Source organism: Carassius gibelio, chromosome B11, assembly GCF_023724105.1.
Source record: "Carassius gibelio isolate Cgi1373 ecotype wild population from Czech Republic chromosome B11, carGib1.2-hapl.c, whole genome shotgun sequence".
NCBI lineage: Eukaryota > Metazoa > Chordata > Actinopteri > Cypriniformes > Cyprinidae > Carassius > Carassius gibelio.
The window spans coordinates 3,989,433-4,009,449 of NC_068406.1; the positions used below are offsets into that span (position 1 = coordinate 3,989,433).

The 20,017-nt window shown below is 38.6% G+C and overlaps 1 protein-coding gene across 3 annotated transcripts in view; it reads right to left on the bottom strand.

The window, feature by feature from the left end:
• LOC127968149 (RNA-binding motif, single-stranded-interacting protein 2) overlaps positions 1 to 20,017 on the bottom strand; it is a 53,797-nt gene that overhangs the window by 32,355 nt on the left and 1,425 nt on the right. The window contains exon 1 of one of the 3 annotated variants that reach the window (XM_052569096.1): positions 18,298 to 18,738. The exons of the other annotated variants lie outside the window; for them this stretch is intronic. Coding sequence (XP_052425056.1) covers positions 18,298 to 18,345 — 48 coding nt within the window. The 5' untranslated portion in view covers positions 18,346 to 18,738. Of the gene's footprint in view, positions 1 to 18,297; positions 18,739 to 20,017 lie in introns of those variants that run through there. 3 annotated transcript variants of the gene reach the window in all.

The following is a 20,017-nucleotide window of genomic DNA, read 5'->3' on the forward strand; positions in this document are numbered from 1 at the left end:
GGAATAAGGAAATAAGGAAATTTTATGCATTTATTAATGCCAACATTTCCAACATTGTGCAAAGAAATATGCATTTGCATAATAACTCACTGCCTCCTGGTCTTAAATGTAAACACTGTACATCTAGACAGATAAAAGTGCATGAACATCACAAAACAACATGAACATTAACATGTGTAAACCATAATACTGAAACGTCAGTAGTAAGTTACTGTAAACAGTGGACACATCAAGGCATATTCTTCTTGAGTATGGCGTGCCGTCCGGTCCAAAAATAAGGCTTCTGATTTGTCGCGGGAATTCACCTTACAGTTGCCAGTAGCCACTGAGTTTACCACTGACAGGCCGTGCATCGAACAACTCATTTTCCTCAGCGAACGGATCACTTCCTCACGCAGGGAACGACTCACGCTGTTCGAGTAAATAGGGGTAAAGTGGCGCAAACAGCGGCCGGTGAAGAACACAAGTTAACTAACAACAACAGAGAATTGCAGAAAAAAAAGAAGCGAGAAGAATGGCAGAAAACAATAAAAAACTAATCAACTGAGGAAAATGAGTCGTTCGCTGTGTGAGGAAAGGGAGTCGTTCGCTGAGGAAAGTGAGTCGGTTCGCTGCGTGAGGTGAGTGTGTATACTGATGCACCGCCGGCCTGTCAGTGGTAAACTCAGTGGCTACTGGCAACTGTACGGTGAATTCCCGCGACAAATCAGTAGCCTTATTTTTGGACCGGACGGCACGCCATACTTGAGGAACACTAACTGATCAGCATGCTCAGATGTAAGAGCACACCTCTGAGCAGAGATTATGTCACCGGTGGTAGAAAAGATTCTCTCTGATGGCACACTAGTCCCTGGCACACACAGGTACCTTTCCGTCGACTGTCACGTAAAACCCGAAGTGTCTCCACACTTTAGAGTGGAAACTAGCGAGTGGGTCTTTGATTAGCTTTTTATTGTTTTCCACCATTCTTCTCGCTTCTCTTTTTTTTTTTTTTGCAATTCTCTGTTGTTGTTAGTTAACTTGTGTTCTTCACCGGCCGCTGTTTGCACCACTTTACCCCTATTTACTCGAACAGCGCCCCCCTGCAAACAGAATGGTAGATTTTGGGTAGTGACAGTGACACTGAAAACGGGTAAATTAATAATTTTGTGTTGTAATAAAATATCGATATTGGCCGTTAGTGTATCGATTATTTATTGCGACAGAGAGCACAACAATATATTGCAATATCTATTTTTTTCCCACCCCTAATGAAGAATATCAAAAGCTTCAGCTGTCCACTGAAGTAGATGTTCTCAAATGACAAAAGTCATCATGATTATAGTTTAACCATTATACTGTGTCTAAAATTTGACAAAAACCTGGCTAAAATGTGCATACTTTTAATTGGCTTAAACTTGACTTAACCAAAACAGGACAAGGGTGATTAAATATGATAACTGAATAGTAAGACTAAGACTAAATAAAAAAAATGGCTGCCAAAATTAATATCGATGTACGGTTAATTAATAATAATCTTATTGCTGAAATGATACGTTTTCATTGACTAAAACTAGACTAAAATAATTTAGATTTTCTAGACTAAAACTAAATAGGATAAGGTTGACTAAATAATGATAAAAACTAACTAGGACATTTAACACATGACTAAGACAAAAATTTTAAATAGCTGAAAAATCTAACACTAGTTGCCACATTATGGACTGTATTAAGCCTTAAACAGTAATCACACTGCACAGGTTTTGGCTGTCCCAGATGAAAGATTGGCATCGTAAAACAACTGTGGCCACTTCTGTGATCATGGCTCCTGGCTGGTGGTCCTGTGTCGTACAGTGAGGGAGGTTCAAAGACGGCCATTGTCACAGTCTTGCGACCAAAGATAGCCTACGACACAGCATGATCATCACACAGTGTATTTGCCGTTTCCATCCATGTTTTCTCATCAACCAATAAAAAAATGTAACATGAAATTCACGTTCATACAATTCATGTATTTATTCAATACAGTGGCTAAATTATTTAAAATAAAACAACAACAGCACAGCAGTAATGACTTTATGAACTACTTTACTTCCAAGATCGATACTATTAGAGATAAAATTGTAACCATGCAGCCGTCAGCTACAGTATCACATCAGACAGTGCACTATAGATCCCCTACTACAGGAGAGGAAGAATTGTATAAACTTGTTAAATTTTTTAAACAAACAACATGTACTGTACTGTTAGACCCTATTCCATCTAAGCTCCTAAAAGAGGTGCTTCCAGAAGTCATAGATCCTCTTCTGACTATAATAAATTCATCATTGTCATTAGGATATGTCTCCAAAACCTTAAAACGGTCTGTTATTAAGCCTCTCATCAAAAAAACCACAACTTGACCCCAAATAACAACTTAATTACAAACCGATCTCGAGACTTCCTTTTCTGTCCAAGATACTAGAAAAGGTAGTATCCTCACAATTATATTCCTTCTTAGAGAAAAATGGTATCTGTGAGGATTTCCAGTCAGGATTTAGACCATATCATAGTATCTTAACTCTTATCATCTGATCGTGGTTGTACTGTATCTCTCTATCCGTGCTACTGGATCTTATTGCTGTTTTCGACACTATTGACCACAACATTCTCTTAAATAGACTAGAATACTTCGTTGGGATTAATGCAAGTGCATTTGCATTATTCAAATCATACTTATCTGACCGCCATCAATTCATTGCAGTGAATGAAGAGGAATCATATTGATCACAAGTGCAGTATGGAGTACCTCAAGGCTCAGTACTAGGGCCGTTACTTTTCACACTTTACATGTTACCCTTAGGAGATATCATCAGGAAACATGGGTTTAGCTTTCACTGTATTTCTTTGTGGCCCGGAGAAATATACCAATTTGAGAAATTAATGGAATGCAGAGTCAATATAAAAACCTGGATGAGGAGAAATTTCTTAATGCTAAATTCTAAAAAAAAAAAAAAACAGGTGTTAATTATAGGACCTAAAAACTCTACATGTAATAACCTAAACACTGTCTAAGCTGATGGCTGCTCTGTCAATTCTTCGTCATAAGTTAGGAACCTAGGTTTGCTATTTGATAGCAATCTTTCATTAGAAAGCCACGTTTCTAGCATTTGTATAACTGAATTTTTCCATCTAAAAAATATCTAAATTACAACCTATGCTCTCAATGTCAAATGCAGATGTTAATTAATGCATTCATGACCTCAAGGTTAGATTATTGCAATGCTTTATTGGGTGGTTGTTCTGCACGCTTAGTAAACAAACTACAGCTAGTCCAAAATGCAGCAGCAAGAGTTCTTACTAGAACCAGGAAGTATGACCATATTAGCCCGGTCCTGTCCACACTGCACTGGCTCCCTATCAAACATCGTATAGATTTTAAAATTAGCACTTGTAAACCACTGAAAGTTTCTAATATTCAAATTCATTAAAGGCTTTTTAGGCTGCATTAATTAGGTAAACCGGAACCGGGAACACTTCCCATAACACCCTATGTACTTGCTACATCATTAGAAGAATGGCATCTACGCTAATATTAGTCTGTTTCTCTCTTGTTCCGAGGTCACCGTAGCCACCAGATCCAGTCTGTATCCAGATCAGAAGGTCACTGCAGTCACCCGGATCCAGTACGTATCCAGACCAAATGGTGGGTCAGCACCTAGAAAGGACATCTACTGCCCCGAAAGACAGCGGAGACCAGGACAACTAGAGCGCCAGATACAGATCCCCTGTAAAGACCTTGTCTCAGACGACCACCGGGACAAGACCACAGGAAACAGATGATTCTTCTGCACAATCTGACTTTGCTGCAGCCTGGAATTGAACTACTGGTTTCATCTGGTCAGAGGAGAACTGCAAAACAGCTGTGTCCTTATATTAACCTGCTCTGACTAATGTGACCGGTGAGCCAATTCATCCGCGTACAGAATCAAAATGCTGCATATTTCAACATCCCCTCTCCCCTCTGCTCCATGAGTGTGTTGACTTAACCTTTTGTCTCTCCCATTCAATAATACCAATATTAAGCAACCTTCAGATGCTTGCCAAAAAGAAAAAAAAAAGAAAGAAATCTGCACTAAAATGTGAAGGACAGCATAATGTGCTGCTCATCTAGGACTAAGGTTTAAGACACCATGCATCAGTAATTAATCACACTGAGACAGGGAAACCGGGGGACATGGACACGGGTAATAAAGCCTGTCACAGAGTGCTTCAGCCCACACAACATTGAGCCAAGACAGGGAGAGGATGTGGACTGACATGAGTCATGACTGACTATATGAGTAATGTTTTTAAACCAGAGTATGTGAGAGAAGAAGAGTGGAAATGGAAACTGAATTGCACAATTAGCTATGAGTGAGAAGTATTAGTGTCTGTTTCCTCTCGCTCCAGTACTGCTCCATCACAAGCACATTAATGCTTCAAACTGCAACATCAACAAGAATTTAGAACAAGTAAAAGACTATTAACGGGTAATGTGAATGTGGCGACAACCAAACATGCTTAGTGTTTTATTTTTTAGAAAAGCGTTCCTTGTTGGATAAGGAATGAGGAAAGAATTAAAAGAAGGCCAATACGTCTCAAAAGTGTAGTCTATTCAGTTGTGTGAGGGTTCTCACTCACAGGGCATCTGATACAGCCACACGTCTGCACACCACTGCACAGACAACAATAGGGCTATAATACTCGAGTCCGGTCTTGGACTCGAGTCGTCTCGGACTTGTCTCGGACTCGTTGAATTTGCACTCGGACTTGTCTCGGACTTGGCCATTGGACTCGCCAAGTCTCTAGTTGTTCTCGACCGAGTCCAGCAAAAAAATAAAATAAAAAATTGATCCTTCAAAACAAAACCACATTTGCATGATGTCGCGACTGAAAACGTGTGGAAAACGCTAGGCGCGCCGCTCTCCTTTTTTCCAAAGCACTCTGTAATCTGCGTTTGCGCTCCAGTGGCGTCTGCTGTTGCTGGGCAACCATGACCCGCTCTCAATGATGACGCAGAAGTTTCAGCAAAGAATAAATGGAATTCCAGCACTTAAAATCACTTGCAGTAGCTCTGCTAATAGATTCATTTAAAAAATGGCTATCCTTGTACAACTATGATCATCTGTTTCTCCATCTTGCCTTAGCTTTCAGTATTGTTCCGGGAAAGGATGTGCATGACCAGCGGTGCACTTACTGCGACCTGAAAAGTTTAGATGTTTCTAATTTAATTTTCTACCTATTAGATTGTGTTTTATTTACGTCTACACCTAGATAGCCTTAAACGTATCCTTTACAATAACGAAAAGCTAATTATTGTTGTACAGTATAGGGGTTGCAAGACTACTGATTACTACTAGTCGATTTTGTTAATAAAAAATGCTTGAGTTACTCGGCTATACTCGTGGTTCATGCTATTGTAAATGAATACACATTAAATAGTTTTTTTTTAATCAATAAACGCATATTAATGTATAGCCTTATGCAACAATTACAAATGTAAATTTTAAAAACTTTATAATTATGACATTACATATTTACATTTTCATGTAACAGCCAGTATTTGTATCTGTAACAATCACACATTTTTCCTATCTGCATTCGGATACAACATCGTACAGTTACTTGATAAGACTGTTATGACTTTTTATATATTTTTTCGTAGTTATCACTGAACAAGTATGTCGTGTTAAACTGAAATAATTATTAATTTCTAAAATAATATTTATCATGCAAGCAGAGAGATGTCATGACAAACGTGTCATTGTGATCATTTGAACACGACTGAATCCATTCAATGCGCACATTCTCATTACGCAGAACACTTTAAGCGAGTCTTAATGTTAATGAACTTCACTAAACAGATGTGTGTGTGCCGCACAAACCAGCAAAACGTAAAGATGCAAACATGTAGGACAAGTAGACAATGTATCCGTATCTAAGCTGATTATTAGCCTACTCTTGAGAGAGAACTGATTTGGTTTTTGAGAGACTGAGACGCGCAGCGCTGCTGTTTGATTGGTGAGCGCGCTGTGCTTATTCCATTCATTCGTATCATATCGTAGCCTACGCTTTAAATATTTGCCTTTTAAATATATATAAATAATATAACGTTTAGCTATGATGTATTATTATATGTAAAATTACTCTTGCAACGCTCTGATTTCTGAGAGATGCACAGAGAGGCGACAACAATGCAGTGTTTGATTTGCGCTCTTTTCACTCATAAAGTTTACATTCATTCACTTCTGGCGCTGATGCCCTGGCTCACCTGTTATCTAGCAAACACCAGACTGTGTCAGCTTCAGCCGAGTATTCAGGCAGAATTATTCCTTGTGCGTTATTCTTTTTTAAGCCATTATCCGTGCCATATTCGGCTTCAGGCACAACCCTAATTATTACATTACATATTTTATTTTTACATGCAACATAGATAAGGTCATATAGTAACAGCTCCACGCAATATTGTAATTCTAAAATTCACGTCGTACTTGCAAACACTTCGTATGCATTATGGTTAATACATGCTGGAGTAGTCGATTGTTTCCAACAGCGCCGAGTAGTCTATGCAAGCACTAGTACAGTATGACAAAAATTTGGCTGTATTTATGTGCGCATGTCCAGTAGAGCCAAACGTATCCATTCTAGCCTTGCTGCGCGCATTTGTCATATCCCGAGCTTTGCGTGTGTCTGTGCACTGTGCCAAGGCATCTATCATATACATTTTTGACCACAGATATAATGTCAACAAAAAATAAAGTACATAAAAATTATTTGACCTTACAGTTCCTTTGTTTGTTTATCCAAGTTTAGCTCCCAGGGTCGGACCGGGGGTAAAACCAGTGTTCATTACCAGGGCCCCAAAGGAAGAGAGGGCCCTTGAAAAGTATGAATCTGAAATATATATTTTTTACCTGGATATTTTCATGGGTGGGGGGCATGGGGGCCCATCAGGATCGCCTATGCATAGGGCCCGGGATCTTGTGTAACGCCCCTGTTAGTTTTAACCCTAATTATACACACTTGAACATAATCAAGCTCTTACTAGACACACTAATCTTCCAGGTGTTTTAAGGCTAGTTGGAGCTAAAATTTTCAGAACATTGGCCATCCAGGATCTAGTTTGGAGACCCCTGTCCTACAGAGTTGTTACTTTGCACATGCTTTTTGATCATTACAAATAATAATGTAAAATGATTTTCTTAGAATAGGAGATATGCTTTCTCTCGCATCACAAACATTATCAGTAGTTAAGTATGTGGTCTTGAAGAGGACCCTTTTTTCTTTCATTTGGACTCGGTCTTGGACTTGGACTCGAAACTTTTGGACCTGGACTTGACTTGGACTCGAACATCTTTGGACTCGGTCTTGACTCGGTCTCGACTAGTCCTGGACTTGGACTTGACTTGGACTCGACAAAGCTGGACTTGACTACAGCTCTAGATAACAAAATACACATATGGTGCTTTGGTGTCAATACGCTGATGCAATAAATTTATTTTAAAAAAACAAAAAATCAATTAAGATGCATTCCAATGTTCTAGCACTAAACAAGTCAAGTCAAGTCACCTTTATTTATGTAGTGCTTTTAACAATACAGATTGTAACAAAACAACTGAACAGCTTTAAATAGGAAAATAGTGTGTCAATAATGCAAAAAGACAATTCATCATTGAATTCAGTGATGTCATCATCCAGCTCAGATAGTTTAAATAGTATCTGTGCAATCAAGTTGAGGATATCACTGGATATTGAGCGTCCCCAACTAATCAAGTCAGAGGCGACAGCGGCAAGGAGCCGAAACTCCATCGGTGACAGAATGGAGAAAAAAGGTTATCACGGTTTTTGATAATAAATGCAAATCATAAAAAATTTAATCATAAATCCAGAATATTTTTATTTAACCTTTAACAGACACGTTAATTTTAGGTTTATTGCACTGTATACGCAATACAAGTCATTGCAAAAAATTAAACATACCTTGAATACAATAAACTGTAAGTGGCTTTGGATAAAAGTGTCTGCAAAATGCATTAATGTAAATGAAAGAAAAGAAAATGTATATACATTAAGATTCTACTTCATGCTTGATGCAAAACAAGTCACATAAGAGGCCATACTATGGAAGTCATGTTTCACTTATATCTTTTTTCCAGCTTTGTCTGAGAGAGTCTGTCGTGGGAATCATTACACCAAACCCAATGATTTATTCTGCACTACAAGAGAAACCAATGGACTTTTTCCTTTAAAAGCAAGAGACATTTACAGGAAGACTGCATGAAAACAGCAGACTAAGAAAACCACATTAAGTAAATTGAAGATCTCTCACAGCTTCACCATGTGACGCATTATAACTATCACTCTGTATCATCACTCCGGGAAACTCTCAGGCTGCCTTGTTTGGCCTAAACGGGGTTCAGGGAAGGATAAAGCATCCAATTACAGTTGGCAGCAGACATCTGACTGCACACACCGCCGCCGCCAGCGGGGTTACAGATCACGGCCTGCTAGTTTAAGATCCACCGGCACAAATCAAGGGCTCGGGGGCCCTGCGGGGACCCGCTTCAATCGTGCTAATTAAGAGCCTTTCTGCTTTTGTGAACCCATCTTGTTCTCAAGAGAAACTCTCAAAAGAACAGCCTTTTGGAGTGGCCTGATCTCTGTCTGTTGATTTATTTAAAGAAGAAGAAAAAAAAAGCATCTAAATCTTCAAAAGTGATGCATACTTAAGCAACTGAAGAGCTGTTTGAATCCATTATTTCCATTGGAGTAACCAACTCACACCAAAGTGTGTCCAGAATCAACAATGACTCACAAAGGTGAACACAGGTGCCAAAAAACACATCAGTGAACAAATACTACGATAATTAGCCTAGACACCGGGAACGGCTTCAAAGTGCTTTCTGATTTGCCTTGCCAGCAGTCAGTGCCCAAAGATCAGAGAAAAGAAAACCCTACTCCTATTAGTCAGTTCATATTCAATTACAGGGTTTCTGCAGCTTTCGTAAGGCTGAATTTAAGACGCCTCGTAAATAAAATGTAACACTCTCAGAAATGTGTACTTGGAAGTACACATATGGTAAATGTTAAAGATTACAAACATTCATTTCCATGCTACTAAATAAGAGGAACAAACTTCCTCTAACCAAAAATCGACAATAATAAAGCATCGAATCATCAGTGACAAATCCTTTAAATATGTAAACGTACTTACAGTCTGTGAGTCAGAACAGACGCCATTGTAGTCTACTCTCCCAGGATCAGGAAACAGTCCTCCTTAAAATGTGCTGCACACATCGGAATATTTTGGGTTGAATTGTTCTGGAACAGCTTTGTAAATCAAGTCTTAACTTGTATAAAGAACATCTCTTTGGGTTTGAGACTTTAGTCTTTGCAACTTCAGGGATCTTATCTATTCACAAACATCTTGTAACACTCTAAAGACAAAGGCAAACTTGAAATCACATCATATGACCCATTTAAAAAAAAGCAACTGTGCTGGTATCAGATCAGATCGGTACAGTCACCTGGACAACATGTTCCCTGTAAGATTAGTGCATACATGAATCAATGTCTTTGAAATGAATGCCTTTTTTTTTTTTCATGGAAATGCAATATGCAGCCCACACTCCTGCTGCTTTCCTGTTACAGTATCACTGCATCCACTTTCAAAGAGCATGTGTTCTCACACTTTGTCCTGAAACGTAGCTCTGATGTTCACCTGACCTAAAGTACACTAACTCTGATTTCTACCATGACAGTAACCTCAGCTTTCAGAACCAAAAGTGGAGGTTAGCAGTTTAGCTATCCTCACCAGTTAAGTTAGATTCCTGTGCACAACTCATCAGTGCACAATCTTAATAATATTAATATTAATATAATAATATTTAATTAAAATGTAATAATCACTGACTCTAAAAGTGTTGATGTAATTAGGGCCATGTTGAAGGGAAAAAAATGTATCAAATACATGTATTAATACAAAGAAAAACAAAAGAACAGAAAAGAAACCTCTGTCTGGAGATAGCATTCACAAAACATTTTTAAGAATGGTTACTGTAATAATCAGCAGTCAACACAAACAACGATAAAACAGTCTTCAGGAAGAATCACACTTACATAATACCAAAGCATTTCATATTTTTCTCAAGAAAAAAGAAAAGATAAATACATAAAAAATACAGTGTTTTTTGTGAACTTACAAATTTCTTAGAATTCATCTTTATAAATGAAATTTCTTAAATTGGTTATATAAGCTAATATATAAATGGAACATGATCTTTACTTAATATCCTAATGATTTTTGGCATTAAAAAAAATCTATAATTCTGACCCATACAATGTATTTTTGGCTATTGCTACAAATATAGCCGAGAGACTTAAGACTCATTTTGTGCTCCAGGGTCACATTTCCGATCTGAACTCCAAATCCTGTGTCACAGTCTAGCTGGACACAATGAGGGCTGAAATAGAAACTTGTGCTTCACATGGAGCGTTTTATTGGCTCCTCTGGTCTTAATTAAGACTCCGGATATCCACGAGGCTCAAGCCTGCTCTTTAAACATCTCTCAGAATTGACCTTCTTTTCTTCTACTGTCTGCTTGTTCTCTACATGTGTGTGTGTGTGTGTGTGTTTGTGTGTGTGTGTCCTTTGGGCCCCTTAAACTACATTCCAAGGATTTGTAGGATGTTCCTATAAGAAGCATGTATTTTCTTCTCAGCAATACGCTGCTCCTCCGCCTCATCAACAATAAAACACTCTTGAAGCATATTGTAAGCTCTAAGTAACTGACTACATTTATGGCATGACGATGATTTGCCTTTGTTTTTTTAAACTTACACGCTTAAAGTTTTCTTTAACAATTGAATGGCTTATTAATTAAGTTGGTATAAAATTTAAGAAATTCTACAAACAGTTCTGTTATGCTTTACCATAAATTGAATTGACAACATTTGTATTATTATAAGAAAAAACCCCAAAACAACCATATGTCAAAACCCCCCAACACAACTGATGCGATTTGAATGGTCAGTGATGGGAAATGTTGGCTTAATGCTTTATTTATTACGGAAGCATCACCCCAACTCAGTAAGGAAGCACTGCAACAAGCATGTTGCTTAAGCTGCTTATGCAAATACATGATTGTAAAGGGGGAAGCATAAGCTTGTTATGTCCATTATGCTGTGAATTGCATATTAAATGCTGCTGCAAATATACATAATATTTCGCTCCTGCAAACATCATATTTTTGTTTTTTGTTTTTTTTTACAATTAGCAGGCCAGGCAATATACACAGGGATATGGATTAAAAGAGCATTCACTTATCTTAGATGTGGATTTCAGATGTTCTGTTATATTTGTGGATTGTTTTTTATATCGCACAGTTAAAGTGTGTCAAACTATCATCAGCAGAGAGAGCGGGGCTGGACTTCCTCTGTCACACACACACACACACACACACATCCAGTCCAGACTCACTCTGTCCCCTGCGTCTCACTCTCGCTGTCTGTCTCGTGTCTTCATTACCGTGTGCGGTGTAACGTAAAACAGCGTTCAGAAGAGGAAACCTGATGCTGTCTAACATTAACCTGATTCCGTTCAGTGTACCGTCTCTCTGATCTTCATGCTTGCTTTGTGTAGCTTTTCAACTTTTCAAAAGATGTCTTAAAGGCCACAATAATCCACAAGACTCCAATCCATCAGTTAACATCTTGTAAATGCAAAAGCTCTGTTTGTAACAAACTAATTAAGCAAGGAGTTTCAATTTCACTTCTGTCCAAAATATGACTCCATAATCCATAATAACGCTTCCTCCTGTGAAAAGACTTTCTCATATCAAAATCCACACACATCTTTGCTGCTTTGGACTGTCTTTTGTTTTTTGTGATGGCACCCATTCACTGCAGTGGATGCAATAGTGAGCAAGTGTATTTACTTACATTACCCTTTAATCCACTAGCAATGCATTTGCAGATATATTTTTATACATAAATCATCCCATTCAAATGAATAAAAATGCCCGTTATACATTGTTAGCACAGCAGACTCCCTATTAGGGATGGGCATGATTAATCGACGATCGATAATTGATCGTTCAGAATTTCTTCGATCATGTTAATTTGTTATCGATTAATCTAAAGCACTTTTTGTAATCTAATGCAGGTTGCGTTACGTAGTGTGGCAGCAAATAAATATTTTACCACCAGGGTGCAATATTTGACACCCTACTCGGTTATCTGTGATCTTACGTTTTGATTTCAAAAGAATAATCATTAAGATGTCATGGTGAAGTGTTGCGTGGGACCATTTTGATTTAAAAAGCGAACTAGTTAACTGCAAACATTGCGATGCCGTGTATAAGTACAACACGGCCATGACTCAAATGATGTACCTGTGCATCCCGGCAACGTCAGTTCCCTCAGAGTGGGTGTTTTCGGCGGCTGGACTGACGGTCAACAGGTTGCGGTCGCGTCTGACACCAGATCATGTCAACATGCTTATATGGTATTTCTCAACAAAAATCCGTAGACTCGTGCAGAATTTGTATGCTAGTTACTAAAGTTAGTTATTTTTCATGAGGCTTTAAGTAGCATAATTTAAGTTAGCGTAATTGTTAGGGAGGCTAATATCTGGCCTTTTCTTCTGGCTTGGATAGTTTTGAGTTACATTTTTACAAAATCTGTCCGATCTAAGTTTTATAATGTTTTTTTATGTTATTGTTTAACATGATTCTTTTATCATTATTATTGTTTTGGAACAAATGAGGTCTCTGTTTAAAAACGCCTGCTAGCAGCTGCAGGTTCCGCTGCTTTAGAGCACTGCATGCAGCACGCGCATATATGTTCGGTTTGCCTGAACGTAGTTTAACTGTCTGCCACAAGTTGATCTTGTAATAAAGGTATCACCGAGGAAAAACACACTGTATTTTTGTATTCATTGCATGTTTTATATATAAATTATTAAATAATTAATTATATTATTAAAATATTAATGATTAATCGATAGTCGATCGTTAATTCTCCCGACGATCGACTAAGAAAATTTAATCGAATGCCCATCCCTACTCCCTATGCCCTATATAGTGCACTATGTGCCTTTTTCCCTGTACAGAAAATATTAAGTCTGTGAACAAGTGACCAATTACCATGCAGAGTGTAGGGGGCGGACTTCAGATTCTAGAGAGCACTTGACTGGACAGAAAGTTGGATGAGACGCTGAAGTTAGAGAAGTTGAATGCTTATATCTTGAGTTAAGCTTGCCTTTTAAATGTGTGGGATGTGTGTTTAATACCCTGAGAAAGTCCCTTAGGCTGAAACGCGTCAGCAGTGCTGGAATCTGTCCTCACATTCTTTTATCCAGTTGTTTTCATGCACCTTGTGAGTGGTAAAGTTGCTCCAGATCCTACCTCATATATCTTGGAAATGCAAATGTTTAGTTTTAGAGCACACTAGTTAATAGATAATCTTAAGGCTAACATATTCATACTAAAAGCCAAAAAAACTCTTTTGATTTCATGGAGACTTTGAAAGGGTTTAATCTGACATAAAAAGCTGATTCAAAAGCAACAGTTATGATCCTGAAATGAATAAATCTTGTCAACTGGATGACTATAGCTGCATAAATTCCTCAAAGCTAAAAAGTTAAACAACATCAATAACATCAATATGATTTACCCCAACAAATCCATAGATACAGTGTGTTATCTCTGTGTCAAAGTTTATGTTTTCTAATCTAAAGCTGGTTTGGTTCATATTTCTGACATTTGGGTGTATCCCTACTAACAGCTTGACATTGTGAATTTGCTGAATTCCCAGAGAATGCAACTGACATACATTTGCATTTTTGGGACTCAGACTGCCAAGACTGTGTTTGCATGCAGTAGTTCAGTAAACATGGCAGCCTTTTAGTGCCACACTAAAAGTAAATACATAAATAATAAATCCAAGATTATGAGATTAAAGTCATAACATTTTTAAAATAAAATACAAATTATGAGAATACAGTTGTGTTATATTGCATGAATAAAGTAAAAAAAAAAAAAAAAAACTCTTCAGCAACACGTGAATTTTTCATCTCTTTTTTTTTTGGCACATAGGCCCATGCAGTGCTGACTTAAAGGGGGGGGTGAAATGCTCGTTTTTACTCAGTATCCTGTTAATCTTGAATACCTATAGAGTAGTACTGCATCCTTCATAACTCCAAAAAGTCTTTAGTTTTATTATATTCATAAGAGAAAGATAGTCTGTACCGATTTTTCCCGGAAAAACACGACTGACTGGAGGCGTGGCATGTGGGCGGAGCTAAAGAATCACGAGCGCCAGTAGGCTTTTGCGTTGAGAGCGTTTGGAAGCTGACATTACCTTGAGGAAAAAAACAACCAAAACAAACCATGGCTTACAGTCAGATTCAGCCATTTATTTATGATCCAGAATCAGATCCAGAGGCTGAAACTGAACGAGAGCAGCAGCAGCAACGACTCGCTCCGAGCGGGGCTCGAACCCGGTCTCCGGCATGGGAGGGGACGCACTAACAAGGAGGCAGAGATATTTGAAGCAGTTTTACTCACCGCCTGCGGTTCCAACACACGATCGTGACCCTTTTTCGTTGGGATTGCATTATCCTTAAGAAATAAACGATACGCAAATCCGTCGTCAAACTGGGCCTTGTTTGTAAAACAAGCATCTTCGAAATGCAGGGAACAAACAAAAACACTTGCACAACTCCATCCACTGGTCCCTTAATGCTGTTTCTCTTTTGGTAATCTGTGCAGTGTTGTCTTGCCCTGGCAACCAAAAACACACTTCTTTTGTGACATTTGGCGCCGCTCTCGCTCTGATCAGTGAAGTCTGTTGTGCTCTCAGTGCTCTGCTATACGGGAGCGTGCGCTCTTCTGGCAGAAGTGCCTCAGGACCCATATAAGGAAATTCCGCTCCATCTAACGTCACACAGAGCCATACTCGAAAAAAACTTTCCGAAACTTGTGACAAACCGGAAGGAGTATTTTTGGAACAGAAATACTCCTTCAAATGTACAACTTAATTTTTGAAACTTTGTCCATGTTTAGCATGGGAATCCAACTCTTTAACAGTGTAAAAAACTCAGTATGCATGAAATAGCATTCCACCCCCCCCTTCAAGGCCCGTTCACACCTACAACAATAACGATAACAATAAAGATATAGTTCTAAAAGTCATTCTCAATATCAAAGTAAAGCAGCTATTACGATAAAGACACAGAGAAACGATATCGTTGGAATCACTTTTAGAGCGATTTTTTTCAGCTGATCAATGATACAATCATTGACGCCCAATCAGAATCAATCCTACAATCACAAGCTGAAGAATTTAAAGCGGCAGACGTGTTTGCGCTTAGAATAAACAGTCGATGTCATCCGCTGGTGTGGACTAGATGCATGAATAATCAAAATAAAATCACAGTCTTGATTCATACATAAATGCGATCTCATTTCTAAATGACGGCGATTCACTTCCGTGTATTTCCCTGTGTTCAGATCGTGCTGCAATGGTCACTCTCACACAATCGCAAAACACTAATGATTTACCAGTCAATCATAAATCTCCATCACTTCTCTCCTCTCCCTCATTGGCCATATCCCGCTATCACTCACGTGACGTGTAAGAAGAAGGCAGACCTAAACATTTTACCTGGTGGATTTGTAGCGGTAAAGAACAAAATGAAATCCAGTGTGGAAAATCCTGGTGGCGACGGTGAGAGTGTAGATGTAACAATATTGGTACAGAAAAAAGGAGCACATTCCACCGTATGGAACTTTTTCAGTTTTAAACCTGAAGACGATGCGCAAAGAGTCACAATTTGTAAGCACTGCTTTGGCATGGTCGCAGCACCTCAAGGTAACACCACTAATCTCTACAATCACCTCCAACGTCACCACAAAATACAGTATGAGTTAGTCATGAAAGTAACAAAATACCAGCCACCAGACCTCACAAACTTTCATAAATCAGACGTTGTGTGGAGCATCGCCATACCCTTCAAGTTCCCAGCAGTTCCCTTGGCTCCAATCAACAGCATTGAAAACGAGGGATTTAAGGCAATGATAAAGACTTTAGACAAGCGCTACTCTTTGCCCTCTCGCAACTATTTTTCATCCGTTGCACTGTCGGGTCTATATACTCAGTGTCGGATGACAGTCGATGAAGAACTGCAAAATATACAGAACTTTGCGGCAACAGCAGACCTTTGGTCAAGCCGAACTATGGAGCCCTATTTAAGCTTGACAGTGCATTTTATAACAAGTGATTTCAATATGAAAAGCCGCTGTCTACAGACCTGTCCTGAATGACCCCTGCACATTTTGTATGTCTCCCTAATCAGACACACCCAGTTTAGTTCTTGCAGTCTCTACTGAAGAGCTGATGAGTGGAATCAGGTGTGTTAGATAAGGAAAAGTGCAAAAAGTGCAGAGCAGGGAGGCCTCCAGGACAGGTTTGGGAAGAACTGATTTTACATTTAGATAAAAAAGTAAATAAATAAAAGTATAAGGACACACAATTAAGTTTATCCTGTTTTATGTTTGTCCCATTATATTGCATTTTAAAAAGCTATTTTAACATTTCATGCAAGAAAATGTATGAAATGTTAAATTATTTTACTGCAGATCTGATGAAAAAGCATGTTTTTATTTGTAGAGAATGCATTGAAAGATTGACCGTGCTGTGGGTCTTTCCATAAAGCTTGTGGCCTACTTCAGCCATAATTGGAAGTGGAAGAGAGAGCTTGCTATTGATATCCAAAAGGAACTAGTGCCTGGACACCAGCTTAAAACGTGTGTCCAACAAGCAATGGTGCAGAGGATCCTTGAACAGCAGTTCACTCCTCTGACCGGAACGCTAGACAACTCACACCAACCTGGCGGGATACTGAAGTCCTTGACGTGATCAACAAGACGCTCACCCCACTAGCAGACTTTACTGATGCTCTCTCTTTTGAGACAATGATGCAGTGCAGGAAGATGATACAGATCTTGCACGATCAATTAATACAAAAATCCTACATTACCTTAAAGAGAAGTATAGTGATCCACACACTCAGGAGCTGCACGACATAGCCACAGTATTAGATCCACGGTTTAAACTGGACTATGTCAGCGAGGACAACAGAGTCAGTGTCAAGGACAGACTGAAGAATGAGATGACTAGCATTGCTACGGTAAGTACATCTTTACATGATTCACAATACACTGTCTCACAGAGTAAGAAACTTACATTAGGCTTCACTGTTTAAAGCTGCAAATAATTGAAATTGGATTTAGCTAAACCACCTATGTTTTTAACTGCTGAGATGCTTTTCTCTTTTCCAGCAAAGTTCCCCTAGAACTGCCCCCAGCCCCCAGCCTCCGCTGCCCCCCGTGCACCATCTGATGCTTCTGCTCAAGAGAATGATGTTGACGTGGAGCTAGGCTCATATCTGCTCACAAGAAACACTGACAGTGAAGATGACCCCTTAGTCTGGTGGAAGGAACACAAGAGACTATCTAAAACTGGAAATACCTCTGTGTCACGGCTACACAGTGGTCCCCATCAGAAAGGGTTTTTAGCACGGGGGGAACATTGTATCATGTTCTTGGCCAAGAACCTTTAAGGTTCTGTGCCAATTGGAGCAAAAAGCACAGGTTCTATTTAGTCAACGTTCTCTTATGTTCAAAAACACAGCTTTTAAGTTGTTCACTTTAAGGGGCCTAAAATAAAGAAAAGAGACTATTTTCTTTGTCACTCTAGCACTTTATTAGGCTGAATGTCGTGTTTTTTCTTTTTTTCTTTTTTGGACTTGAGTGCAATAAAATTTGGTTGAAAAAATGAGAATCATGATCTCAATTCCCTGGAGAAGAATCGTGATTCACATTTTAGCAAGCATGGTGCAGCCCTAGTGTGCACGCTAAAATCATTTCTTTAGTCAGTGTTCTTGGTGTAAACCGGGCTTCACTATGCAACTGTGCGGTACATACTCAAATTTCAGCAAGATTTCCAGCACAGACCTGGAAAGTGCCTGCTATTTAAAAGAAAAAGAGACCATTAATATCTTTAATGTCTATAATATAAAACTAGCATATGGTATCAAACTCGAGAATGAAGATATGTATTTTTTCCCCCCTCATTTGTTGTAGTTTTAAAATTTCCTTATATAGACTTAATAGACTTATTTTATTATGGCATAAACATGCACATATGACTAAACCATTACAGATTATTGTTTAGAAAGCAGTGATTCAATTTACAGCTGCAGCATTTTTTTACAATTCCTTCAATGCATCTCACCAGAACAGCAGAATTAGGATTTCTGGGAAATGTAGTCATCAGCGTCATTTTAAAAGCAGTGTGGTCATTCCAAACCCTGTGCCATCTGGTTCTATTATCGCCCCCCGCTCACAAAGAGCCCTTTCTGGTCCCCGGGCTTGTGTTTGTTTGGTGTTCTGGTCTTTGTTGACTCTTATGGCTCAGGTACAGAAACGAGAGATCAGCTCAGAGAGACCGAGCAGAGAGATGGGAGGAGATATGTCTGGAATTCTCCACATGTGCACTTAACCTGCGCATGAACTCCAGGCTACGGCCAAATGTTTTTCAGCTAGTCATGGGAGTAGCATTCTCACCACTAACATAACAGTTCACTTCGCCCATAGTGTTGTGAAATGCTCTCTTTTCTGAGGAACGTAGCCAATGTGGGAAAGACTACATTATAAAACAATGTTTAAGATACATTTGTTATATCACTGCTTACAGGTTTTAAATGTATCTGAATACAGAAATGTTGTGAGCAATTTCAATCAAGCACGAGGTGAAAAATATCTCGTCTGGGAAATATTTGTTAGATTATTATGAAGCAGAAGCAGTCCTAGCCCATTTGTTTATTTTGAAATATAACCATGGGAGAAATAAGCTTCATAGCAAATGTGTGTTACTGTTATTATTATTATTATTATGTGCAGCCAAACAAATTTTTGGTTCTTGGTCCTTCAGTGACATGATTGTGTACGCTTCTCCTATTGGTAGTTGCTCCCAAAGTCGCTGATCATTTGCATATTCTCACCTTGTCAATGAACAAGCACACATCACACCACCAAAACACTCTGAAATGCGTGCAAACAAAGTCCAGTGTTTAAGACAGTTTAAAAATATATCAACAACTATTTACTCACCTTTAAATTGTTCCTAAATTATTATTTTTTTTCTGCTGAAAAACAATAGAAGATACTGTAAAGAATGTGAGTAACCAAACAGTTTCTGTTTTCCACAGACTTCCACAGTTTTTCTGATGGTTACCAGCATTCTTCAAAATATCTGTGTGTGTGTGTGTGTGTGTGTGTGTGTGTGTGTGTGTTCAGCAGAAGAAAGACATTGATAGAAGTTAGGAACAACTTGAGGGTTAGTAAATGATGACAGAATTTCTATTTTTTTTTTGAGTGAACTATCCCTTTAATGCAGTTTGTCGACAAAGCAAGCAGAATTTCATGTCACTTTCACATTTCAGTGACTATATGAAGGCAAAGTACTCAAAAAAAAAGGTGGTTCAAAATACTTACATTTTTATTTGTGTATATATAATCGATTTACTGACATGAGGTAATTTGGCAATTTATCGGTGCAATGCAATTAAACGAGTGACAGTCTCAAATTAAGAGTCAGTTTCTATAGTTTATCTGTGCCGTTCTGTGAAGTCAAATATTCAGACTCTTGACTCTTGCACAATAACATCAACAGTCTTCAGAAGTCTAACCAACACGGGCTGCTTGCCTTCCTCAATCTCCTGCCGCTTCTTGAGCTCTACTGGTTGAAGAACAGCATTAGCAACACCGACGTCAAGGGTTCATTCACAGACAACACTTGGGCTGATCACATGTATAGCCTGAATGCTACATTTGGATAAAAGCATCTTTCTTGCCAAGGTATATACCTTGTTATACCTTATCACTTCATTGAATATAATGGAAACTTCAAAATTAAAGTCAATAATAGGTTACGTATATGATAAACCATAATG